The sequence below is a fragment of the Neoarius graeffei genome, chromosome 1, assembly GCF_027579695.1.
Source record: "Neoarius graeffei isolate fNeoGra1 chromosome 1, fNeoGra1.pri, whole genome shotgun sequence".
NCBI classification, from domain to species: domain Eukaryota; kingdom Metazoa; phylum Chordata; class Actinopteri; order Siluriformes; family Ariidae; genus Neoarius; species Neoarius graeffei.
Window position 1 is genome coordinate 8,794,315 of NC_083569.1, and position 27,046 is coordinate 8,821,360.

The 27,046-nt window shown below is 43.1% G+C and overlaps 1 protein-coding gene across 1 annotated transcript in view; it reads left to right on the forward strand.

Moving 5' to 3' along the window:
* Positions 1–27,046, forward strand: part of rc3h1b (ring finger and CCCH-type domains 1b) — a 53,639-nt gene that overhangs the window by 15,728 nt on the left and 10,865 nt on the right. Inside the window, 12 exon segments of the mRNA XM_060929332.1 lie at positions 7,865–8,065; positions 8,177–8,309; positions 11,047–11,278; positions 16,048–16,290; positions 17,536–17,729; positions 17,845–18,086; positions 18,088–18,273; positions 18,358–18,522; positions 18,806–18,958; positions 19,044–19,263; positions 19,353–19,446; positions 19,529–19,625. Of these exon segments, the coding sequence (XP_060785315.1) occupies positions 7,865–8,065; positions 8,177–8,309; positions 11,047–11,278; positions 16,048–16,290; positions 17,536–17,729; positions 17,845–18,086; positions 18,088–18,273; positions 18,358–18,522; positions 18,806–18,958; positions 19,044–19,263; positions 19,353–19,446; positions 19,529–19,625 (2,160 nt within the window).

Genomic DNA, 27,046 nt, shown 5'->3' on the forward strand with positions numbered 1-27,046 from the left:
ATATGCATCGGAATTAGGACCACGTATCCAAGCGGCCTGGGTCGCATGTGAAAAAAATCAGATCTGTGTCGTTCAGATTGTCAATAACAAATCGGATACAGGTCGCATATGTGGCAGATCACAGAATCCAGGGACGCATGTCGGCCCGGGGGCATTTTGAGTTATTGACAGATTCAGAAAGTACAGTTTCTAAGCTTTCCAATGATGCCTTCCATGTGGAGATCTGACAATATTTGAAGAATGTGTGGCCTTTTGAAAGTGTATACCTCTTAAAACAGAAAAGGGAGAAAATCGCCCTCAAAGTTTTCCATCTCAGCTACTCTGGGTGCAGGGAGGGCACATAATGGTGCTCATTTGCATGACATTAAGGAAAGCCCTACCCCCTACTAGCTAGCACGATACTACTTTCATGTAAACAAAGATCACCACGTCAATTTTCCTTCCATGCAAAGTATGCCCAACACAATTATGAAGTACAAAAATAAGTCCTAAAGTATACTTTAACGTTTTGTGGTTGAAAAATTACTCACACCGTAAGAAAGAAAGATAGCACGATGATGACACAACTAACACAACGCTAGTTTCATGTAAAGCCTCGGTCACAACCGGCCGTACAGTACACGCTCCTACGGCCGGTCTACATGCAAAAAACGCAAGAAACGCACGAGAGCGCGCGTGTGATGTGCTGATTTTCGAGCCGCAGACCGGCCGCAGAGGTTCTTCGTCATGTCAAACAAACTCTACGGGCGCTTACGTTTTTTTCAGGTTGCAAGACAAACTTACGGCCAACGCGCGTCTTTCTCCATGAACAAAAAAAAACCGCAGCGATTTGGGAAACGCCAAAAAATCGTACGTCCGGTTGTGACCTAGGCTTAACCAAACCACAACACTCTCCGTTACATGCAAAAATAACCACACAGCCTTAGATTAATAAACTCACCCCATCAGAAAGAGAAACGGCGCCTTGCACACACCAATGCCTCCGATGGAATGTAATCCTAGAACGGTCCGTGTATCATCCGATCATTCAAGTATTCCATTCAATCTGGAAAACGAGGTTGCGTTTTTTTTTTTTGCTAGAAATGGTTATCTCCGATGTAAATACCGAGTGTCTGTTTGCTTTGCGGTGTTTCAGCTCCTCTGCGCTCTGTTTAGTAACTCATTCCATAGTGAAATCACACGCCTGTATGCAGGTTAAGTAGCCACGAGCTCAGCTCGTATCATACAGCTGATTCACGGAAAAAAAAAAAACAAATGACTTAAATCATCATGTGAATGGCCCATATGGTAATTTACCCACACCCCCCAGCAGGCTACAGTCCTGACAAAAACGAGACAATTTGCAACAAAAAATGTATGCTTTTCCAACAAAACAATCTATTATCTGAAATACTGATCGCATTCTTCAAGATCTCAACTTGCACATGATGGAAAAAAAACAAAAATCACAAATTTCGAAAAAAAATGCTTCTTTTGCGATTATCTCGGATTCGTTTCGGCCGACACGTGTCCCTGGATTCGGTGAGGGGTCACATATGGGCAAAAAAATCGGATATGGGTCGTTTCAGGGTGCAGTCTGAACGTAGTCAAGATGACTGGCTGAAGAAAACAAGCAAATTTCCACAGTCGTTGATGATATGCGGTTGCGAACAGTCCGGATCTCGGTCCAGGTGGAAATTGAAAAAAATGGTCCATCCTGCAAAGCCGACCTGTCAACTGCTAGACGAGAAAGTTGGAACCTGATTGACGAAAAACAATATTCTTTATTAGTGAAGTCCATGCCTCAAAGAATTCAAGCTGTCATAAAAACCCGACGAGGTGCAACAAAGTACTGATTGTGATTTTTTTATTTTATTTTTTTCATGAGTCCATGATTTTTTTTTTTCCTGTACTTGATCTTAAAACTATGTGCCATTAATTACAACAATTTCGTTTAATTTTTTGAGGTATATTTTACAAAGCCAGAATGTTCAGCTGTTAAATAAAATTTTGTGTCGTATCTTTATTATTATTATTTTTTTGCTACAAAGTAAAACAGCTGAATGAACATCCTCCAAGAGAAAAAAAATTTTCATATTTTTTGCCAGGTGTTGTAGCGTAGCTAATCCTAGCACTGCCAGTATAATAATAATAAATAAATCATATAAATTTACAAGGAGATCAGCGCTCGAAACTAACGGTGTCCCGATGTCCCGGGGACCATAACAAATATCATCGGGACACAAAATTATCATATCTGGGACAATCCCGGGACAATGGAAAAAAATAGATCTAGAAAAAAAGTTCTACATTAATATTATTTACAAAGCCGTAACACATACGTAGACATTCACCTAATTTGTCAATTTTAATTTTAAAACGTTAACAGCGAAAAATACATAGTAGCTTCACTTTCGATGCACCTGCATCCGTAGGCTACAGAGCAGCGCATTCTGTTCTAGAATCTTCGGCCGGAGTCCGCATTATATGGACTTGGAATGGAATTGCTACCGCGCACGCTGCGCCGACTCTTGCCAGAACAAAAATGCTTAAGTGGTTGAAGCGGACCGACCGCGGGGAAGAAACCCAGACATAACGTCTCCGGGACCTTCAGGATCCAAAGTGTCATCGCCTGGTCTGCAGGCAACGCTAGCAACTGAATGAACTTAATGAACGCTGTTAGACACGTTATAAAATACAACAGGAATGATGTGGATGATATTGACGGAAGATACCGTTCAACAGAATAAGTGAGTTTTCTTGGTGTCTTTCTAGTTCAGAAAGTTTAGTCAGTCAGCAGCACAACTAGGCTCGGACCTGGCACTATGCTGATGTTGCTAACATTTGCACCCGGTAGCGAAAGTTCATAAAATGGATAACGGTAATGGATAACGGAAAGTTCATAAAAATGGATAACGGCCTTATAAGTGCCAACAGATATTCAAGGTATAAGTAGATGAAATGAACATGAAAGGGGTCTTATTTTCAACTAAAGTGTACTGCAGATGTAGGGAGTTGAAACATTTTCTGAATGAGCTAGTTGGCCCCTTTAAATAAACGGGTATCTATTCATACAGTGAGATCGCCAAAGTTTAATAAACTGAAAATGCAATAACTGTAATTTTGAAGTAGATGATGTATAGGACATGTGTCACTTGTGTCTTGTGACTTATTGTAAAAATGATATAAAGGGTTCAAAATTGCATAGTTACAAATATAATAGTAACTTCATATGATAATATTAACCACTGGTTATTTCAGAGAGGAAAAAAATGGGGACACTATTGCTTCCATTTGGGACAATACAACACAGAATTCGGGACCACTGGGGGACACAAAGAAAAAAAGTTAATTTCGAGCCCTGGCAGATTCTTAACAATAGTACAAAATATCTCGCAACATGTTGTGTGTTCACAGTGCAGGCTAGCAGTTGATTCTAGGGCTGGGTTCAAAAGATCGATCCACGATCCGATATCGATTCACGTTCAAAAAATACAAGTGTGGATCGATCTCTTCCAGGTGGCTATGGAGCACTTGCATGTGACGTCACAGCCGATCCAGATTGTGACAGACGCCATCTTGTCGGTCAAACGCCATTTTCCGCCTTCTACTTCTGCTTCTACTTCTACCTTTTCTTCTGGAAAACCCTACTATATACAATTCTACTATAACGGCTGCGGCTACAAGCTCTCCCTACCTGTGCACGGTTTTTATGTTTTTTGTGTGTATTTTTGCGTGTTGTTCGTCTGTACCAGACTTCAATATCCACTACAACCGTATGGACTTACTGGACACATACATGTCAACCTATACGGAATGATTCAATAAACGTAGTATACGGGCGTATAAATAGTTATACAGATTCTTTAAAAAAACCTTCAATATTTATTTAGAGCTATAATCAGTTCCCACGATGATAAAAGAGCGCATAACATTTACAAACGTACTGTACACCACAGCCAGCCAGTAAAGAGTCTTATGAAATCGCGCGTTATCTTGTGGTAGCGAGACTTCGTTCCACTTTTGATCATGCGCACACCGCATTGCGAGAATCCCGCCAACCGTGAAGTCATAGACGCCGGCTTCTGCGTAGAATCATATGTCATCCTCGCCCGAGAATAAAGATGCCTCATTCATGTGCTGCGTTTAACTGTACCAACAGGTTTACCGTCCAAACGAGATCACATGGGATTACCTTTCACAGGTGAGACTGGAAAAATACTTTTCATTGTATTTGGTCATTATAACGTAATTTTACGAACAGATTTTCCTGACTTTGTGGCTAATATGAAGTCTCGCGCATAATAGCCGCTCGGTGAAACCTGTCTCCAAACAACGAAGTATTTCCTTCGTAACTACGCTGATAACACTTTGTGTTTTTGTCAAACACTGGAGCTTTGTATTCATTCTGAAGGTTTATTGTTATTAATATTGAATAAAAAGTAACTGGGATACATCATTGTTGATTATCATTCAAATTTTAGGTAAATTATTTTAATTTGCATCTTATACGGATTTTATAAGGGAAATACGGATTTTGGAGGTTGGTTATACAGGTTTGATTGAACAAAGGTTGACATGTATGTGGACATTGGTTTCCAGCAGAAAATGACGGTTTGTAGTGATTTCAATTGCATGCACAACATTCCGGATGAGATAGCGAGACCAGCGGGGTCTCCGTGGATTGTTATCGGAAGCAAAGCGAAGGAGGCAGCGCCGGGAGCGGAAGCAAAAGCGAGGCTGCAGAGCCGGCCTGTTGACTAAGCTCAGAAAACAGCCACTCAAATCTCCACTGCTAAGCCTTTACCTCTCCAACGCCAGATCCATGGTAAACAAGACGGACGATTTGGAATTACAGCTGGAATTACCTTATTCTATTCTATAATCGGCTGGTCAGTGCTATACTCAATACTTAAGTGACTTACCCGTCCAATGAGGATTATTTTCTTGTTTACAAGATGCCACATCTGAGTCGCTGACAAATCCTGAATTTCTGTAAAGATAACTGTCCAGAGATTTATAAGCATGCAGTGCTTCACCACTGAACAGCGAGGGAAAGTTAATGAGGTAATTATACACGTCCGGGTATTCCGCTGGCAGTTCAATATCCACTGACACGGTCGTGAAAACTCCGTCCGGTAAACCATAAGGGTCACTAATTTGTAGATCGTTTATTTTAGACATATATCTAGTTATCTATTCATTAGAAAAATGATCCGTGTAGTCCGTCGGTTGAAATTGATCCATTCTGTACACGAGTGCAGCAGTATTCAGCTGTGTTTTTTACCGACAAGATGGCGGCTGTATACTTTCCGGTCACGTGACTGCAAGATCTCTATAGGCACTATTTTCTCGACCGCGCAAGGACCGCTATAAAAAGCGGGTGCCGGCAAACGAAACCAAAACTTAAGAACGTGAGATGGCTGAAGCTTCACAGCTAAAATCACTGCCTGCCGTGAAAGCTGATGTATGGCATTACTTTGGATTCAAACGTTACGAGGACAGAGACGAAGTCGACAGAACAAAAGCAGTGTGCAAACTGTGCCACATAGAGGTAAAATATAGTGGCAATACAACCAATCTCCGCAACCACTTATCCAGGCACCACGCCGACAGTTTCAGCTAAACCTGCGGCGAATCAAACTGCACTGGAGAAGGCATTTGGTGTTAAATTGCATGCACAAACATATATATGGGGCTGTTCCTGTCAATAGGGACAGTTTTTACTTTAAAGTGACAATCCAGCAATATCTACATAAGTAGATCGATATCGAATCGGATCGTGACCTTATGAATCGGAATCGAATCGATCCAGGAAATCTGGATCGATTCCCAGCCCTAGTTGATTCTATACTGGAATAGTCCTGATAAAAGTGAGGGGTTTTTTTTTTCTTTCTCTCCATGCGTTCGTTCTAGCAGACACTTGTCGATAATTAATTAAATTAAATTGGTGGTGTAATGGTCCTGTTCTGAAATATGGTTCCAGTTCTCAAGTTTTGTGGTGCCATGTACACTCAAATGAATTTTATTTTATAAATAAATAAGAACACACGACGGGTTTTCCAATGCTGTTCCTATTACTGTAGACCTGCTATGAAATTGCTTTCAGGCGTATAATTTTTGTCATATATGATATGATATGATTGTACTCCTGTCCTTTATCTCAGGTTTGAAAGTGAAATGATTTTATGAGCATTTTGTGCAGTGTTCTTATGCATATACATTCTTCGATATTAAGTACAACCCCGATTCCAAAAAAGTTGGGACAAAGTACAAATTGTAAATAAAAACGGAATGCAATGATGTGGAAGTTTCAAAATTCCATATTTTATTCAGAATAGAACATAGATGACATATCAAATGTTTAAACTGAGAAAATGTATCATTTAAAGAGAAAAATTAGGTGATTTTAAATTTCATGACAACAACACATCTCAAAAAAGTTGGGACAAGGCCATGTTTACCACTGTGAGACATCCTCTTTTCTCTTTACAACAGTCTGTAAACGTCTGGGGACTGAGGAGACAAGTTGCTCAAGTTTAGGGATAGGAATGTTAACCCATTCTTGTCTAATGTAGGATTCTAGTTGCTCAACTGTCTTAGGTCTTTCTTGTCGTATCTTCCGTTTTATGATGCGCCAAATGTTTTCTATGGGTGAAAGATCTGGACTGCAGGCTGGCCAGTTCAGTACCCGGACCCTTCTTCTACGCAGCCATGATGCTGTAATTGATGCAGTATGTGGTTTGGCATTGTCATGTTGGAAAATGCAAGGTCTTCCCTGAAAGAGACGTCGTCTGGATGGGAGCATATGTTGCTCTAGAACCTGGATATACCTTTCAGCATTGATGGTGTCTTTCCAGATGTGTAAGCTGCCCATGCCACACGCACTAATGCAACCCCATACCATCAGAGATGCAGGCTTCTGAACTGAGCGCTGATGATAACTCGGGTCGTCCTTCTCCTCTTTAGTCCGAATGACACGGCGTCCCTGATCATAAAGAACTTCAAATTTTGATTCGTCTGACCACAGAACAGTTTTCCACTTTGCCACAGTCCATTTTAAATGAGCCTTGGCCCAGAGAAGACGTCTGCGCTTCTGGATCATGTTTAGATACGGCTTCTTCTTTGAACTATAGAGTTTTAGCTGGCAACGGCGGATGGCACGGTGAATTGTGTTCACAGATAATGTTCTCTGGAAATATTCCTGAGCCCATTTTGTGATTTCCAATACAGAAGCTTGCCGGTATGTGATGCAGTGCCGTCTAAGGGCCCGAAGATCACGGGCACCCAGTATGGTTTTCCGGCCTTGACCCTTACGCACAGAGATTCTTCCAGATTCTCTGAATCTTTTGATGATATTATGCACTGTAGATGATGATATGTTCAAACTCTTTGCAATTTTACACTGTCGAACTCCTTTCTGATATTGCTCCACTATTTGTCGGCGCAGAATTAGGGGGATTGGTGATCCTCTTCCCATCTTTACTTCTGAGAGCCGCTGCCACTCCAAGATGCTCTTTTTATACCCAGTCATGTTAATGACCTATTGCCAATTGACCTAATGAGTTGCAATTTGGTCCTCCAGCTGTTCCTTTTTTGTACCTTTAACTTTTCCAGCCTCTTATTGCCCCGTCCCAACTTTTTTGAGATGTGTTGCTATCATGAAATTACAAAATGTCTCACTTTCGACATTTGATATGTTGTCTATGTTCTATTGTGAATACAATATCAGTTTTTGAGATTTGTAAATTATTGCATTCCATTTTTATTTACAATTTGTACTTTGTCCCAACTTTTTTGGAATCGGGGTTGTACCTTGTGATAGCAGTTATATGACTGTTAAAAAAAAAAAAGTTTATCAAGCCATCTGCTTCCAATTACACAGGTGACCAAGCGAGACGAGGACTCGTCCCTGATGCAGCTGAAGGAGGAGTTTCGAACATACGAGGCTCTGCGGAGGGAGCACGACTCTCAGATCGTCCAGATCGCCATGGAGGGAGGTCTGCGCATCGCCCCTGACCAGTGGTCCTCTCTGCTTTATGGGGACCAGTCGCACAAGTCCCACATGCAGTCCATCATCGACAAGGTTTTCTATCATTTCCAACGCGCTCTCGGCGACATGACTGCTGTTACGTGTTAATAAACGGCTGCGTGTTCTCTGGCTAGACACGTTTTCTCAAACGTTTCCTCTTTGTAGTTGCAGACGCCTGCGTCATTTGCGCAGAGTGTACAGGAGCTGACGATAGCGCTACAGAGAACGGGCGACCCTGCCAACCTGAACCGGCTCAGACCTCATTTAGAGCTGCTGGCTAACATCGACCCCAGTCCAGGTAACCCTAACTGTGTGTAGCACGTGTTAAGAAATACGACAAGGCTATTAAATCAGCTTATTGTAAACAATTTTTTTTAAGAACTGCATTTGTGAAATTATTTTTAGTCAGTTTTCAGAAATATTCCTGAAGGTGGTTTTTTCATTTTTTATTTTTTTAATACCCCCGCTCCGAAGGAGGGGTCCATCCGAAACCCCCTTTTTCTCAGCAACTACAAATCATAGCCACTTGGTACCAAACTTCAGCTTGGGGTTCTATACCGTATATACCGTTTTCAGGTCTGTTGCACATCAACTTCCTGTTTACCAACGGAATGTATTTACGAAACATACCGTATAGCGTGGATTTACAAAATTTCCATAACACTTTTTTTTCAGCAACTACAAATCACACCTGCTTGAGATTTGGTACCGAGCTTCAGCTTGGGGTTCTGTACCATGTGTACCGTTTTCAGGTCTGTCGCACATCGACTTCCTGTTTACCGACTGAGTGTATTTACGAGACGTACTGCATAGCATGGATTTACAAAATTTTCATAACACTTTTCTCAGCAACTACAAATCACAACTGCTTGATATTTGGTACCGAGCTTCAGCTTGGGGTTCTGTACCGTATATACAGTTTTCAGGTCTGTCGCACATCGACTTCCTGTTTACCGACTGAATGTATTTACAAAACATATAGGGTGGATTTACAAAATTTTCGTAACGCTTTTCTCAGCAACTACACATTACAACTGCTTGATATTTGGTACCAAGCTTCAGCTTGGGGTTCTGTACCGTATATACGGTTTTCAGGTCTGTCGCACATCAACTTCCTGTTTACCGACCAAATGTATTTACGAAACATATAGCGTGGATTTACAAAATTTCCATAACACTTTTTTTTCAGCAACTACAAATCACAACTGCTTGATATTTGGTACCGAGCTTCAGCTTGGGGTTCTGTACCATGTGTACCGTTTTCAGGTCTGTCGCACATCGACTTCCTGTTTACCGACTGAGTGTATTTACGAGACGTACTGCATAGCATGGATTTACAAAATTTTCATAACACTTTTCTCAGCAACTACAAATCACAACTGCTTGATATTTGGTACCAAGCTTCAGCTTGGGGTTCTGTACCGTATATACGGTTTTCAGGTCTGTCGCACATCGACTTCCTGTTTACCGACTGAGTGTATTTACGAGACACACTGCATAGCATGGATTTACAAAATTTTCATAACACTTTTCTCAGCAACTACAAATCACAACTGCTTGATATTTGGTACCGAGCTTCAGCTTGGGGTTCTATACCGTATATACGGTTTTCAGGTCTGTCACACATCGACTTCCTGTTTACCGACTGAGTGTATTTACAAAACATATAGGGTGGATTTACAAAATTTTCGTAATGCTTTTCTCAGCAACTACACATTACAACTGCTTGATATTTGGTACCGAGCTTCAGCTTGGGGTTCTGTACCGTATATACCGTTTTCAGGTCTGTCGCACATCAACTTCCTGTTTACCGACCAAATGTATTTACGAAACATATAGCGTGGATTTACAAAATTTCCATAAAACTTTTTTTTCAGCAACTACAAATCACAACTGCTTGATATTTGGTACCGAGCTTCAGCTTGGGGTTCTATACCGTGTGTACCGTTTTCAGGTCTGTCGCACATCGACTTCCTGTTTACCGACTGAGTGCATTTACGAGACACACTGCATAGCATGGATTTACAAAATTTTCATAACACTTTTCTCAGCAACTACAAATCACAACTGCTTGATATTTGGTACCAAACTTCAGCTTGGGGTTCTATACCGTATATACGGTTTTCAGGTCTGTCGCACATCGACTTCCTGTTTACCGACTGAATGTATTTACAAAACATATAGGGTGGGTTTTGACGCAAAATGCTATTTCAATATGGCCGTTTACTAGGATGCTATTTGAAATCCCTGGGGGGAACACTGCTCTTTACTTACTTGTTTCAGGGTTATTTATTTGTTGAAGTGTCCTATTCCTTCGATTGCTTGCATTCTGATCTAAGCAAGAGCGGGCGGGATACGTAAGTGAGCAGTAGCTCACAGTTGATCTTGTTTTAACCAGTGTTTGAATTTCTTTCATCCTCTTTAAAAACGTACCGTTATAAACAGATACTCAGTGACCGTGTCCGTCACTACAAATTTCTCAAACTCTTCTTTCCTTTAAGGAAAAGTTTCTCCTTGTTTACTGGAATCGACATCTCTAGCACTCGGTGCGTCCAACAGCCGGGTAAACACAGCATTTCTCAGAATGAAAAGCGAAGCTAAATTTTCATAGCAGGAACTGAATCAGAAGCATCAACACAGATGTGGTGCTGAGAGAGAGTAAACGAGGTTCCTGGCAGGATGACATGTTTCAGCTTGAAAACGGATGAGTCATGTAGCATGACCGAGAGTCCAGATGTGTAATTGGATGGCAGAGTCGGTTAGGAGGAAGGGAAAACGTAAATGTGCCGAATTCTGAGGAAAAAAATATTTAGCCATGGGATGATATTCCACAGTCATCACGTCATAAACAGGAAAGGGAAGATAATAGGATCTGTGGATCACACCCAGTTGCCTAAGTGCCTGGGCGCCTGTTCAAAAAAAAAAAAAAAAAACGGTTAAGCTTTCCTCCCCAGACTAGGTCTAGACATGTTGAGTATTCATGTACCGCATAACAAGTGGATGATTGTACCCTGACATTGTTCTTTTGTGCTCAGATGCTCCCCCTCCAACATGGGAGCAGCTGGAGAAGGGCCTGGTCGCAGTGAAAACTGTGGTGCACGGCCTGGTGGACTTTATCCAGAACCACAGCAAGAAGGGCACGGAACAGCAACAGCCGCTGCAGCACAGCAAGTACAAAACCTACATGTGCCGTGATATGAAGCAGAAAGGGGGCTGCCCCCGGGGTGCCAGCTGCACCTTTGCCCACTCACAGGAAGAGCTTGAGAAGTCAGTATCTGTCCAAATGCTCCACGAATGATTGATTGTTTTTGCAACAAAACTAGAGATTTTATATATATATTTTAAATGTATCTTTGTTAATGCTGTTATGCTCCATTAACTTTGAATCAGTTTGGATTTGTTCTCATGAATAGGAATTTGCATAAACCTCTCCAGCTTTTATACGAGTTCTGAACTTGCTCATAAGCAAATTTGATTAACATGAAAGTACAGTGGTGCTTGAAAGTTTGTGAAGCTGTGTTTCTGCATAAATATGACCGAAAACATCATCAGATTTTCACACAAGGCCAAAAGAGAACCCAGTTAAACAAATGAGACAAAAATATTACCGTAAATCCTCTAATATAGGCCGGGGCCTTTATTTCACTCAAGTGCATCTTGGTCCAGGCCATTATTGGAAGGAGGCCAGAATTAGAGGCAGGCCTCTATTTCTATTTGAGCAAAACAGCCTACCAGTGGAATGAATAAAAACGAGATTTTGTGTCTATTTGAACCTATAAAATAGGTTCATTTATTGAAAAAGTACAGTTACCATAACGGTATACAGAACATTATCAAGAAATACCGGTAATTCAGACATCCTTTCCAGCAGGGTTGAACTGTAAGGTACGCACTAGCGGTGTAATCCCCCCCCCCCCCAAAAAAAAAAAACGCTTGCGTGCTGCAGTTTCTATGAAGAGTCGATCTATAGGCTTATACACAAAACAACGATAGAACTTTAACTTGAAATTGAACAATAGCCTTCCATGAACACAGGCTGATATTTGAACAACATATGTGAACTACACACAACAATAAACAATAAACTCTTTATAGCCTCGATTAGAATCTAGTGAACTTGCTCAGCACTACCGCACGCACGACTCTGACACACACTGTAGCGCAACGTGGGGTACACAGACTCGCTGAAAAACTCCTCGGGTATTTTTCTGAGTTTACCGAAAATCAGAGTAGAAGGAGCCACCCACCCTCTGTCTGGTTTGAAGCGGTTCTGTAGGACATTGAGCTTTACAGAGTCCGGTGCACATTTTAAGGCATCTGGTTGAAGTTTACCTATGTCTGATAAATCTGATGTCAGTGATAGCGGGCTGACTCGTGGCTCATTAGTAAAGCTATCTGATGGCTCATTTGTCAGCAAGGTGGAGCAACCATCTACTTCTGATCGTAAGGGACATGGGGAAATGTAGGTGTTCTTATATGAAATTCACTGGATGTATGGCTAGTTTCAAACTCAGAGGTAGATCAAGGCAATTCCCTCAAAGGAACTGAGCTAGCATCCAGCTGCAGCGTACTGCTGCTCGGTTGCGGAGGAGTGGAAGCTGCCGGCCCGGTGCCGTGTTACTAGCTGATACTGGAGAGGACTGGCAAGCAGATGACACCCCTGGATCACTGCTTTTGGACTTTTTCGTAAAAGTCTGAAACAAGCTCGTTTGTTTCAGGGTTCGTTTACTCATTTTTGACTCGCTTCTCAATAAATTCTCGCACAAGCTCTGACTACTGACGATTGTCTGTCTCCGTTTCTCAAAACTGGAGAGAATCTCATGCCATGTACACACGTAGCCGGGTATTTTTAAAACCGAACATTTACCCCCCCCCCCCCCCCCTCCCCCCTCCGTTTATAAAAATGTTTTATCCACACCACCTCGTCTTCGAAAAAAATCCCTTCCACACATAACCGAACATCTGCGTTTTCAATCACATTCATAAGCATTCCAAACCTGTAGATGGCTATTTCCCCAAATCCTACCCCCTAATCACATCGCCTGTGCTCTTGGAGCAGTAGTTGGGCTTCTAAAATTAAACATGTAAATAGCACCTGCACAATAATTAACGCTTTCAAGGCACTACTCCGATCCATTACTCTTTAGCTAGCCGCACACTACGCCGATTTTCAGCGTACCGAGCCAACTGAAGTCGCGAGTCAGGCGTAAAGACTAGTTTTCGATGGTACCGACTCATCTCACAGCCGATTCGAAAAACTAATCGGGAGCCAGACTGATCGGCGAGAGTCGCTAGCAATAGCCAATCATATCTTTCGCATATAACACGTGACATCATTAAACAATTTCTAGCGCGAGAAATACGTGTTGGTAGCACCTAATGCAGGTATATACTGTAATTCCATAGACTGAAGCTTTATCCATAGACACAGTGGGCTGGAAAGCCACTCTGCTCAAGTTGTGTGGCTGAATTCCAAATCGCTTGAACTCCCCTATACAAGTGCACTATTTAAGGTTGGGAATAATAGCTCATGCAGCCTAGATAGTGCGCTACATACTCCGTGTTGTGTCATTTGTAATTCAGCCTGTAGCATCTTCAAGTGTTGGATTTAACAGTAACTATATCCAATAGCCAATCACAAAGCTATTAAGTTGTCACGTGTCGCTTCAATCGCGACTGCACTCGTCAACAGTCGGGGGATATGTGCGTGCCCTGTCGGGAGTCGGCTCTGAAATGGGTCGGTTCGGTACCGCGTGGATCGCCGTGGTGTGCGGCTAGCTTAAGTCCATGCTTAATCTGGCTTCTGCAGTAAACAAAGGTCGCACGTTTGACGTCAGGGCAGATTTGTTGTCATTTTTTTGGCGCAGATTGTGACGTTCTAAAACGCAAAACTCCGGTTATCTCTGTCTACACGAAAAGGCATACACGGAGTTTTCAAAAATCTTCACTTTGCCCGGAGTTTTTTTAAATATTCGTTTTTGATGTGTTTTCATGTGGATGACAGGCCAAAACGTAGAAAAATATCTTCGATTTAGCAGATACCCGGCTACGTGTGGACGGGGTCTCAGTGGTGCAAGAAAAGTATATCTGCATTGACCAATGAGCTTTCTTGGTCACGCACACCCCGCCCACTCCTGAAGCACACAAATGCGCCGGCACACACGCGTCTCTCTCTCTCTCTCTCTCAAATTATGTTGCATTGCCAAAGCATTCAGGTAACAATTATAATTAAAAAAAAATATCTCTCTCCCCAAGGTACGCCTAGTGCATACGGCCATACGCCTGGCGGCGCCACTGATCACAATTGTCTTTCAGATCGGAACGATTGTGTAAGGCCACTATGATCTCAGAAACATCGTTGGTTATAGCCCCGGCCTGTATTAGAGTCCGGCCATTATTTACCTCCTCCGACAGCGAGACCGGCCAATATTAGAGTCCCGGCCAGTAATGGAATACAGGCCAGTATTAGAGGATTTACTGTATACTTGGTCATTTATTTATTGAGGAAAATGATCCAAAAGTGGCAAAAGTATGTGAACCTTCGCTTTCAGTATCTGGTGTGACCCCCTTGTGCAGCAACAACTGCAACTAAACGTTTGCGGTAACTGTTGATCAGTCCTGCACACCGGCTTGGAGGAATTTTAGCCCGTTCCTCCGTACAGAACAGCTTCAACTCTGGGATGTTGGTGGGTTTCCTCACATGAACCGCTCGCTTCAGGTCCTTCCACAACATTTCGATTGGATTAAGGTCAGGACTTTGACTTGGCCATTCCAAAACATTAACTTTATTCTTCTTTAACCATTCTTTGGTAGAACGACTTGTGTGCTTAGGGTCGTTGTCTTGCTGCATGACCCACCTTCTCTCGACATTCACTTCATGGACAGATGTCCTGACATTTTCCTTTAGAATTCGCTGGTATAATTCAGAATTCATTGTTCCATCAATGATGGCAAGCCGTCCTGGCCCAGATGCAGCAAAACGGGCCCAAACCATGATACTACCACCACCATGTTTCACAGATGGGATAAGGTTCTTATGCTGGAATGCAGTGTTTTCCTTTCTCCAAACATAACACTTCTCATTTAAACCAAAAAGTTCTATTTTGTTCTCATCTGTCCACAAAACATTTTTCCAATAGCCTTCTGGCTTGTCCATGTGATCTTTAGCAAACTGCAGACGAGCAGCAATGTTCTTTTTGGAGAGCAGTGGCTTTCTCCTTGCAACCCTGCCATGCACACCATTGTTGTTCAGTGTTCTCCTGATGGTGGACTCATGAACATTAACATTAGCCAATGTGAGAGAGGCCTTCAGTTGCTTAGAAGTTACCCTGGGGTCCTTTGTGACCTCGCCGACTATTACACGCCTTGCTCTTGGAGTGATCTTTGTTGGTCGACCACTCCTGGGGGGGGTAACAATGGTCTTGAATTTCCTCCATTTGTACACAATCTGTCCGACTGTGGATTGTTTGAGTCCAAACTCTTTAGAGATGGTTTTGTAACCTTTTCCAGCCTGATGAGCATCAACAACGCTATTTCTGAGGTCCTCAGAAATCTCCTTTGTTCGTGCCATGATGCACTTCCACAAACGTGTGTTGTGAAGATCAGACTTTGATAGATCCCTGTTCTTTACATAAAACAGGGTACCCACTCACACCTGACTCTAATTTCACCTTCAAATTAACTGCTAATCCTAGAGGTTCACATACTTTTGCCACTCTCAGATATGTAATATTGGATCATTTTCCTCAATAAATAAATGACCGAGTATAATATTTTTGTCTCGTTTGTTGAACTGGGTTCTCTTTAGGACTTGTGTGAAAATCTGATGATGTTTTAGGTCATATTTATGCAAAAATATCAAATTCTAAAGGGTTCACAAACTTTCAAGCACCACTGTATTTATGCTTGGAAATTTTGGGGATGAAAATAAAGTCCAACACTAGAATTGTAATTTTTTTTTTCTTTTTTAATAACATTGGATGTCCTTTTTTTTTCCCCTTCCTTACAGAATTAAAATGTCTCTTTCATGTCCTCAGGTACCGTAAGATGAACAAGCGCTTGGCTCCAAGACTTCCATGTGGTCCCTCCTTGCTGCCTGATGAAGGTGTTCCTCTTGAGGGTATGACCCGTAAACCATCACCCCTTACCAACGGCATCGTGGCACCATGTCCGCCGCCAGCGCCCCAGCTTTTAGCACGTGGACACGAATCTTCAGCCTACGAGCTCATGCGCAAGCCCAAAATGGACAGCCTGAGCGCTCCTGGATCTCCCCCTGATTCGTACGACTTTTTTAAGCAACTTCTACACCACATATGCCTCCTTTAAGGGCAATTCCATGTAAATGTCAACCTCACCATGCAAAAATAAAGCAACATGTAATACATCAAAACCACTCCCAGAGATCTCACCTAGGCCTGTATTTTACAGATGTGAATAAGTTGAACCAATTTGTAACCAACCTAATACGTCACTGTCAGTCTTTCTTTCTTATAATGTAAAACCCAAGCTAAAATCAACTTTGATCATGTACAATTCTATATTATTGCCACAAGCCACAGAAATGTATGCTAAAATCCACAAAACAGCAAAACAATAGCCATCCTAAATATTATTTAAGAACTTTGATAGTTTTAGCTGATATTTAGAGAGTTTTTCAAAGGGTTATGGTGGTTAAATTGCTGATTTTCTAAACATATGCCATGTCTATTTCAGACGCGTCACATCCATAACGGAATTTCGTCACATCCATAACGCTGACTTTTCCTTCCGAAACTCTGCATGAAATACAAAATATTTTAAACAAAGATTTTTTAATATTCACCTTGGACCCCTCTATCAAACGGATATCTCCATTTCGACATTAGGTTTACAATTTCACAGAGTTTGATAAAAATGTACAGTCACCCAAGAAAAGTGATACTTTTTCTGTCACATCCATAACGCATCTTTTATTGGCATTTTCTGGCATGCCCTAGATGTACTATGGGAATTGTTCTTGTTCTATCACTTCTCCAGTATGGTACAGCCTTAAAATATGCAACACCTGTTTAAATACTGGGAGACAATAAAACATGCACTGGGTCATTTGTTGCCATTTTGAGTTCAAGTGTCACGTCCATAACGCTGGAATTGCTCTAAACGTAACTGATATTGCACATTATCATACGTACATCCCAGGATGACACTTGTTTTTGAATTTTTTCAGTCAAAGCAGAATTTTTTTTTTTTTAGTGTAACATTTTATCTGTATTATATTTGTTAATAATGAGAAATAATTTTTAGTAATTTCTGTACAAGACTTTGTTCAAGGTTAAATAATTTTAAATTCCTGCCACCAGGAAGAGGATTTATTCTTCTGTTTTATTGAATATCTCTAATAATTGTAGGCTCTTTTGAATGTTTAAAATACATTATATTCAAACTAGCTGGCCCGGATCAATTGGATCCACTGATAGTAGTGAACTTTTTTTTTTCTTTTTTTTTTTTTTGGGTTGACTTGTGCCTTTGTTTTAAACCTTGTGTAGTTTGGATAAGACTGGCCTGCCCCTGCCCCCCCACATAGTTGCCCATCCGAGGGCCGAGCACCTGCCCGTGCCCAAACAGATTCCTGGCGTGCCCCGTGGTGCTCCGCCGCTCTACCCACAACAGCAGCCTGAGCTCTTCTACCCTGAGGCCAGAGCGCCATCAGGAGCACAGTATGATGGGCAGTACTCTGCTGGTGAGTCAAAATCAGATGGTGCTAAGATGCTTCCCAGTCTACCAGTATTAATGTGAAGATTAACATAAATTCCACACCACTAAATGTAGTCTTTTTATATATCTCTTTCTGTCAGGTACCCCCTACCCCTACCAGCCAACTCAGTATGTGTCACCACGCTATATCCGTAACCCTCTGCCGACGGGTGATGCTGCCTACCAGGAACCGTACCCTGCTTATGGCCCAGAGCGCCAGTACCCACCTCCCCATCACTCGGGCACAACTTTCTCAGGCGTCAGTGCCCACCCATACCCACCCCCCTCTCACTATGATGCCCGCCGACATGGCCCGTACGCAGCGCCGCCGCCGCCGCCACCCCCCTCAGCCCTTCGGCCCACCCCGAGATGAGCTGGTGCGCATGAGCCCTGTGTCATTGGATGTTCCGCCCACTCCAGGGGCACCCACCTCCCTTTACCATCCCGAGGCAGCATCCCGAGACAGATATCCCCCAGAAGGGTACTACCCCCCTGCACCCCATCCCGGGCAAATCAGGTCTCATAGCAGGGTGAGTTTGCTTTTAATTACAGACACTTGTAAACTTCTGTAGTAAGCCTCTGACATCAGATTTTGTGCCCACGGTGTCCTGTAGGACCCGTATGGCCGCTCTCAGCCCAGCCTTGACTACCTGCATCGCAGGCGTAAGGAGCTGCTGAACCAGCTGGAGGAGAGAAAAGTCATTTCTCCTCCACCATTCGCTGCCTCCCCAACTCTGCCCTCTCACACCTTCCCCAACGACTACCCTCAGGAGGCACAGGCATGTCGTAATCTTATGGGATTTGTACAGTATGTGCATAAAAAGCCTGACGACTCTGGCTTTTAAAAAATGCAGTCAGACCTAAAGCAAAGCCTAAAGTAAAAGTAGTAACTACTATTTTTTTTTTTCCCCACCCCCACCCCAGAGAACAGTATTTAGATTTGTACTTTGTGACCTACAGGGCAAGAAATCTTAAAATATACTTCTATTAATCTTGTTATTCACTGTGGTTAGTTCTGAACGGCTTTAAACTTAAATCTACAACTTCATTTTCATCTTGCAGTACATAGAGGACGGCTCCAAAGCTTTTGGCAGCCGAGAACCCGACTACGCCGGACAGTACTCCCCGTGGTCATGTGACACCATCAGCTCGTACATCAGCTCCAAAGATCCCAAACCGAAAGACGGCATCACCGCCGGACCAGTGGAAATGATGGTACGTCGTCGTCTACGCTTAATAACTGTCATAGGTGAACAGTTTTTCCTCGGTCCTCATAAATCAGCTTTTCGTTCTTTTCCAGAACATGGAGGGAAAGGGTCTGAGGGAGCCGCCTCTGGACGGACAGCGGCGCTCAGCAGAAGCCAAAGACGACGATCCAATCATTCCCTTCGGCCCTCTGCCCACCGTGTCACCGTTTGGCGCCATTTCCCGCACGTCAAAAACGGGGTACCAGACAACAGGTCCGGTGCAGGCCATGGCGTCCTCGCAGGCCTCTGGCTCCAAACACATCACCATGGCAGGTAGGTTCAGTGACCATGATTTTTAAATTGCGGGCTATGAAACTCATGCACTTGATTATTTATCGTATAAATAATTGATTATTTCATAGCCGAGTACTCGTACGGAAACCATGGTGGTGGTTGGGGCAGTGTGTCTTACCCTCAGCACCAGAGTATCACTTCTCCAGGCCACTTCAGTGAGCGGTATGTGACCCCCAGCCACTAACGACAACCTGCCTCTACTCGCGTTTTGTCTCCTTTCATCATTGTATGTAATGTCCTCCAGGCTGCCTGCGTCCACCCCCGATCGAGAGCAGCTGAAGATGGAGCTTCAGAAAGTCAACCAGCAGATCAGTCAGCAGACGCAGATCCGCAGCATGGAGGTGACACACACACAGAACAACAGCTCCAATAACCAGGGATCCCAGACGTCCGCTATTTAGCGGAATTCCGCTATTTTCTAGCGAAAGTGTTTTTTTTTTTTTAAATCTCTTGTATATCCATTAAAAATATGTTTAAGTAAAATGACCAGCAGAATACGTTCTGATTTGGTTTGCTTGTTTAGCGATGTTTTCGTCGGCTTCGTTTGTTCTCGTTGACATTCGGGAACACTCTTCTTCTTCTGTCGATTTATTGGCGGTTAACAATCGATGTGTATTACCGCCATCTACCGGGCTGATCGGGAACACTCGGAAGTTAAATTGATGTAAATACCGCGAGACTGTACCGTAGATGTCAACCTTTGTTCAATCAAACCTGTATAACCAACCTCCAAAATCCGTATAAGATGCAAATTTGAATGATAATTAACAATGATGTATCCCAGTTACTTTTTATTCAATATTAATAACAATAAACCTTCAGAATGAATACAAAGCTCCAATGTTTGACAAAAACCAGGGCTTTGAACCGGTTCAAGGAACGAAAACGAAAACCGGGAACTTTTTCTATTTCACATGGAACAGAAACGAAACCAGAAACTTTATTATTGTTTATGTTCCGGAACAGAAACGCTTATTAAAAATAATGGTAACCGGTTAATACCGGTTTTTATTTCGTTCCTCAAAGTTTCCGTAGCCTACAAATAAAAAAGCCATGAGTGTCTGAGCAAAGAAGAGCCTGAACGTTGCAACCTCCCTATTGGCTGTTTGTAAAAATGTATCAATTGTTGCCCTTCCCACGGGAATCATCGCGGGCTCGAGAGACGAGACCTGACGAGTTAGTTCGTTGGTAGCAGAGCAAAATGTCTGGACACAAATCGGGTTTTCAGAAAAGGAAAGAAAATAAACGGAGGGTCGAAAATACAAAAAAGGAGGCAGAAAATGCAAAACGAGTTTTAAGGTAGGACAAATGGTTACTTTTCTGAGGCAGCCCGCCATGGCTGCCTGCAGGCTTATTTATTATAGCCCATTTAGTTAAAATAGTTGATATAAAATGTTTATAGTTATAGTTATGTGATGGTTGTCCTGATTTAGACTGGTGTTTTTTTTGGGGGGGGGGTTTGCGCGATGTTGCACCCGGGTCCAGATTAGGGCAGAACCGGCCCTGGCTACATTTCAGGTGTAGTTTGTTTTATGTATGTATGTACTTGCATAGATGTGTACTTGGTCTTCCAATATGGCGCCTAACAAAATCTCGCGGCGCGGTGACGTCATGCGGTAGCCCTCTATAGGGCCTGACTAGCCTTTGGTAACACACTAAACGAATGATCTTTCATTTTTGGCACTTTTTCTGTTTGTGTAGATGGGAAGACATACTGAGAATCCAAATCGCCAACATTTGAAATAATAATTGTTTTGAATTATTTCTTGTCTTATTTAATGAAGGTTGTAATAGAATTAGCCTACATTTGGCTTAAGCTGGATGAGACAGAGACATAATTTTATAGCCATTTGTTAAACAGCTGACAGGGAACGTAATTAACCGTTCCGGGAACGAACTTTTTTTGTTCTAACCGGTTCGGGAACGTCTATTTAATGGTGGAACCCAAAACCGGAAACGTTAAAATTCCGTTTCTGTTCGGAACGAACCAATAGGAAAAAAATTCTGGTTCAGAGCCCTGACAAAAACACAAAGTGTTATCAGCGTAGTTACGAAGGAAATACTTCGTTGTTTGGAGACAGGTTTCACCGAGTGGCTATTATGCGCGAGACTTCATATTAGCCACAAAGTCAGGAAAATCTGTTCGTAAAATTACGTTATAATGACCAAATATAATGAAAAGTATTTTTCCAGTCTCACCTGTGAAAGGTAATCCCATGTGATCTCGTTTGGACGGTAAACCTGTTGGTACAGTTAAACGCAGCACATGAATGAGGCATCTTTATTCTCGGGCGAGGATGACGTATGATTCTACGCAGAAGCCGGCGTCTATGACTTCACGGTTGGCGGGATTCTCGCAATGCGGTGTGCGCATGATCAAAAGTGGAACGAAATCTCGCTACCACAAGATAACGCGCGATTTCATAAGACTCTTTACTGGCTGTCTGTGGTGTACAGTACGTTTGTAAATGTTATGCGTTCTTTTATCATCGTGGGAATTGATTATAGCTCTAAATATTGAAGTTTTTTTTAAAGAATCCGTATAACTTTATTTATACGCCCGTATACGACGTTTATTGAATCAAATCCGTATAAAATACGGACATTCCGTATAGGTTGACATGTATGCTGTACGCGATAGAACGAGAAAACAATATGGCTGCGCCCATTTGCTAGAAAACATGTTTTAACTCTGTTCGTGCTTTTGTTTCTAATGCGTTGAATTTAATTTAATTCTAATGTGTCGAACTTAATTCAGAGCACTGCAGGAACATCAGAAAAGCAGAAGGAAAGATCAGAGAAACAAAAGCAGAGAAAACTGGAGGAAAGACAGAATGCACCCCAGAAAAGAGCATTAAATTCCTTTGCAGTGAAACCTTTCAAAAAGAGAAAGGTTCAAATCAAATATCTCCAGTATTTGCTGTACATATGTATATACCTAATATTACTGAATCAGGGGCGGCACGGTGGTGTAGTGGTTAGCGCTGTCGCCTCACAGCAAGAAGGTCCGGGTTCGAGCCCCGTGGCCGGCGAGGGCCTTTCTGTGCAGAGTTTGCATGTTCTCCCCGTGTCCGCGTGGGTTTCCTCCGGGTACTCCGGTTTCCCCCACAGTCCAAAGACATGCAGGTTAGGTTAACTGGTGACTCTAAATTGAGCGTAGGTGTGAATGTGAGTGTGAATGGTTGTCTGTGTCTATGTGTCAGCCCTATGATGACCTGGCGACTTGTCCAGGGTGTACCCCGCCTTTCGCCCGTAGTCAGCTGGGATAGGCTCCAGCTCGCCTGCGACCCTGTAGAACAGGATAAAGCGGCTAGAGATAATGAGATGAGAATGAGATTACTGAATCATTGATTTCTGCTCATATTCATGATTTTTGAAAAATGAATGTGGCTTATATTAGACTAGTTTTGACATTAACTTGAAACAAAAAATAAACAAATGAGATGAACTATGGATGCTATTGTTATATTATAACAAAATCAGTGGAATATTTAGGCAAGTATATTCTTCAAAGCTACATTTTCGTCTAATTTTTATAAAAAAAATTTTTTGCCACTTATGTCATTGATTACAAAATATGGCATCAAATAGATACACATTATTGTTAAATTCTGTTGCTTTTCTATGTTAAATCTATGTAAAAAAATGTGTTCTATAGCATCTTTAAATGTTAAAATCTCAACAGCTTCAGGCAGCCCCCTTGACCCCTGCTGATAGTTTCTTACATTCCTCTATTTTTTTCAATTACTGCTGGGATCCCTGAATAACGTCGATGGAGTCTTAAAACATAAAATATGTGTCTCGTCCTGGGAAAACCCTTCACCAGATGAAATCGACGTTTTCCCCTTATGCACAGTACTGTGAAAGACCTGAAATATATTTTGCGTGTATCTAAAGCCTCGGTCACAACCGGACGTGCGATTTTTTTTTTTTTTTTTTTTGGCCGTGCAATTTTTGGCGTTTCCCAAATCGCTGCGTTTTTTTGTTGTTGTTGTTGTTCGTGGAGAACGTAGTTGTGGTGACCATGAAGGAGTAAGATCACCGCGCACCCAACTTACAACTTCAGGGTTTTTTCTAGAAAAATTTAGTATGAGGGCGCTCACCATGGCGAGGGAGCGAAGCGGGGGGGGGGATGGTGGTGTAGTGGTTAGCACTGTCGCCTCACAGCAAGAAGGTTCCGGGTTCGAACCTCACGGCTGACAGGGCCCTTTCTGTGTGGAGTTTGCATGTTCTCCCCGTGTCCGCATGGGTTTCTTCCGGGTGCTCCGGTTTCTCCCACAGTTTAAAGACATGCAGATTCGGTACAATGGGGCCACTGTAATTGGCGCAAGCTGTTGTGGTTTCCCATGCCATGATGTATGTACATATATATATATATATATATATTAGTGCTGTCAAGCGATTAAAATATTTAATCGCGATTAATGTCGCGACTGTCATAGTTAACTCGCGATTAATCGCACATTTTTGTCACATGAAAAACCATTGTAATTCTCTTATCAGCATAAAAAAGTGAATGGGCTTGCTCACCGTTCGAACTACGGGGGTACACGGGGGATCCGAGATCCCCTGAAACAGACATGAGATTCCTTGAAAACATGATTTGGGAAATGTTGGGGGGGGGGGTCTCTAAAATATTGGCAAAATGATGTTTATTGACATAGCAATCGTGTGTAACGGGAAGCATTTGCATAGCCGAAGTAAGCGCGCGATGGAGATCCGCGCTCTGAGACAAGCGCAAGCACCCCCCCAAGGGAAAAAAAAAGGGACCCCCCGAAAATATCGGCATAGTTCGAACACTGGTTGTACCAATTTTTTTTTTTTTTTTTTTATTGCAGAGCATAACACGTCTTGTCACAGCCACTGCAAAGTGGGGCTGGAGCCGCCGATGGGAAAACGAAACCTAAGCCGAGCACCGTGGCTCTTCGGGGGAGGGCAGAGGACTCTGGCTGTGCGGGGCGTGGCATCATGTCACAGAGCGTTAATCTCGCGATAAAAAAAATTATCACCGTTAAAATTGAGTCAAGTTAACGCGTTAATAACGCGACATTTTTGACAGCACTAATATATATATCTTCCTATGGCAAAAGCTAAATAAATTAAATTAAATAAATGGTGCCGGTTGTCCGTCCCCCCCCTCCGCCGTGCGAAGCCTTTAAAAAATTGAGGCTACAGTGGGACATTCTGAGGCTGTCTGAGAGGGGAATTGTAACAAATTGTCTGTCAACATTGAAAAAGAAAGAAGTAATCTTCTTCTGCCCCGGACAGTCTTGGGCTTTCTTCCGTTTCATGCCGCGGGATGAAATCTTTAAATGCCCAAGTGTCAACAAAAACAACTCGCGAACTACTTCTGTCAAAAGCTCCCGCGCCGGTGGGTGAAAGGTCATTCAGTCTCAAGAAATCTCGCTCTGCAAGTCAGCTGACCTTGTATGTAACCCATGTCAAATCTCGCGAGAGCAGCCGCGACAAGTAAACAACATGGCGCCTCAGTCTGGAAAACGCCAATTCGGATTGTTTTTGCACCGTCTGGCGGTGTATCTACTATGATTGGAATATTTTTGGAGTAATTATAACGTATTTGATGATCAGACACATTGTCACATGGTGTTGCTGGGATGTTTTCACGGAGAAAAGATTGTTTTGAGAAAGACTGCATGTTGTGCAGTAGCATATAAGTGCATGGCCTAAGTGTGACTTGGGGTTCAATCGGCATTTCGGTAAGAGGGCGCAGCGCCCCTGTTCCCCGGTTTAGATGAAAGCCTGAACTTGGAAGTCGAACGTGCGTACCACGCACGAAATCTGAGGCTGCTCGGACGTACGGCTGTCGCTTCATTCGTACAGCCAACGCACGTAGTTGTAAGACCAATGTCCTTCAAACGTGCACTAATCGTACTGACCATGCGTTCCATGCAGGCTTCGTATGAAGGTTGCAAGAACTGCGAACGATCTGTACGTTGTGCGTACCAACGACGTTGGATTTTTACTAAGAAAATGCCAAAACAGCACCATAATTAGTATTTAGCAGGTCAGTACTCATCAGTTGTGTGTAGTTCAGTAGCAATGCCTTGTGTCAATTTCCGTTTGTGGACGGCGTTGCTGTACAGGTCCAAAGTCTTGTCGTAGAAACAAGGGTTGGCACGGAAAAAATCTACCAACCTCTCCTCGTCTGCTACACCGAAAGAGTACGACAAACTCCTGGCCTGCTGGCCACTGTCGTGGTCTTCATCCTCCTCCTCACTGCTCCTTGTCCTCCCTCTCTGCTGCCGTCTCTCTCTCCTCCGTCTCCGACACCTTTTCTATCCTCCTCTTCCCTTTTGCCTTCGGCATATTGAAGCAATGAAATGAAATGAAATCGGATTTTCTCTCAATTAAAGCCTACGTGTACAAATGGCCAAGTTTTCGTGCGATTGACGCCCTCTTGCCGTACGGCCAATGCACGGCCGACTTACTCAACACGCATGGATGACATACGAAATATCTGAACATGCGTTGGCCGCACTAATTACGTATGTGGGGCGCACGACACACATACGGACTCCACAAGTGCGACGTACGAAAAAAATTGACATTTTGCCCAAACCTGACACCAGCAAATCGTACGAAAGACGCACGTCGGCCGTACGGAAGACACACGAGGCCGTAAGTTTGTCTTGCGACCTGAAAAAAACGTAAGCGCCCGTAGAGTTTGTTTGACATGACAAAGAACCTCTGCGGCCGGTCTACGGCTCAAAAATCAGCACGTCACACGCGCACCCTCCGTGCGTTTCTTGCGTTTTTTGCACGTAGACCGGCCGTAGGAGCACGTACGGCCGGTTGTGACCGAGGCTTAAATCACAAAATGAAGTTCTAGCATTTGAAAACCTGGGCATTGTGGGCACACTGATGACCAATATCTGATTACAAGCTGAATTGATAGTTTCAGGTATCTTTTGCTATTCTGAGTTTGGACGTGCGGTTTTCCGAGACCGACAAACACCTTAGGTGGGGTTTACATTAGACCGTATCAGCGGATCATCAGATTAACGTTTTTAAAACGATTAGCGTGCACACAGCAACGCCAATACACGATTCGCGTGCACACAGCAACGCCAATACACGGATACGCTCGGCTCCGCAGGCATCCTGCGCTCCAAATCACTCCGCCCTGAACAGCGAGTGCCCTCTGGAGGGTGCGCACTCCGGCCCTGCGCAGCTCACAGAGCGCGCGAGTGAAGCGCACGAGCAGTGATTCGGGACTGAGCCGGTGTGTGTGTGATCCCAGTGCATATCGGGCATGCGCGTCACTTACCACTTGCAAGTGGAAGGATGGCAAGCCTAAAGACAATCATAACTACACAATGGGCAGTATTTGCATCAGTATTTGCAGTATTTTCATACTTTTATACTCTTTAATGAAAGGTGATACAAGGCGGAAGTCCGCGCCGTTTTTCAGCAGTCGCGTCACATGACCAACGCCAGCGAATCAGGAAGGTGGACGTCACAGTGACGTTGTCCAATGACGACGCCAGCTAGAGCTCAGCACAGCGTATCCGCGTATTCTCAATGTTTACACAGCACCGGACCAGACAGGATCTGGATTGAATACGTGGACCCTGGCGGATTCCCGTTTCCAGGCGTTTTAATGTAAACGGACAGTGCATCCGCGAAGAAAACGAGACAGATACGGTCTAATGTAAACTTGGCCTTAGTGAACGTACATGTTCTGTATTGATCATAACCCATCAACAATGATGAATAAATATCGATTAAGTGAATTTCCACG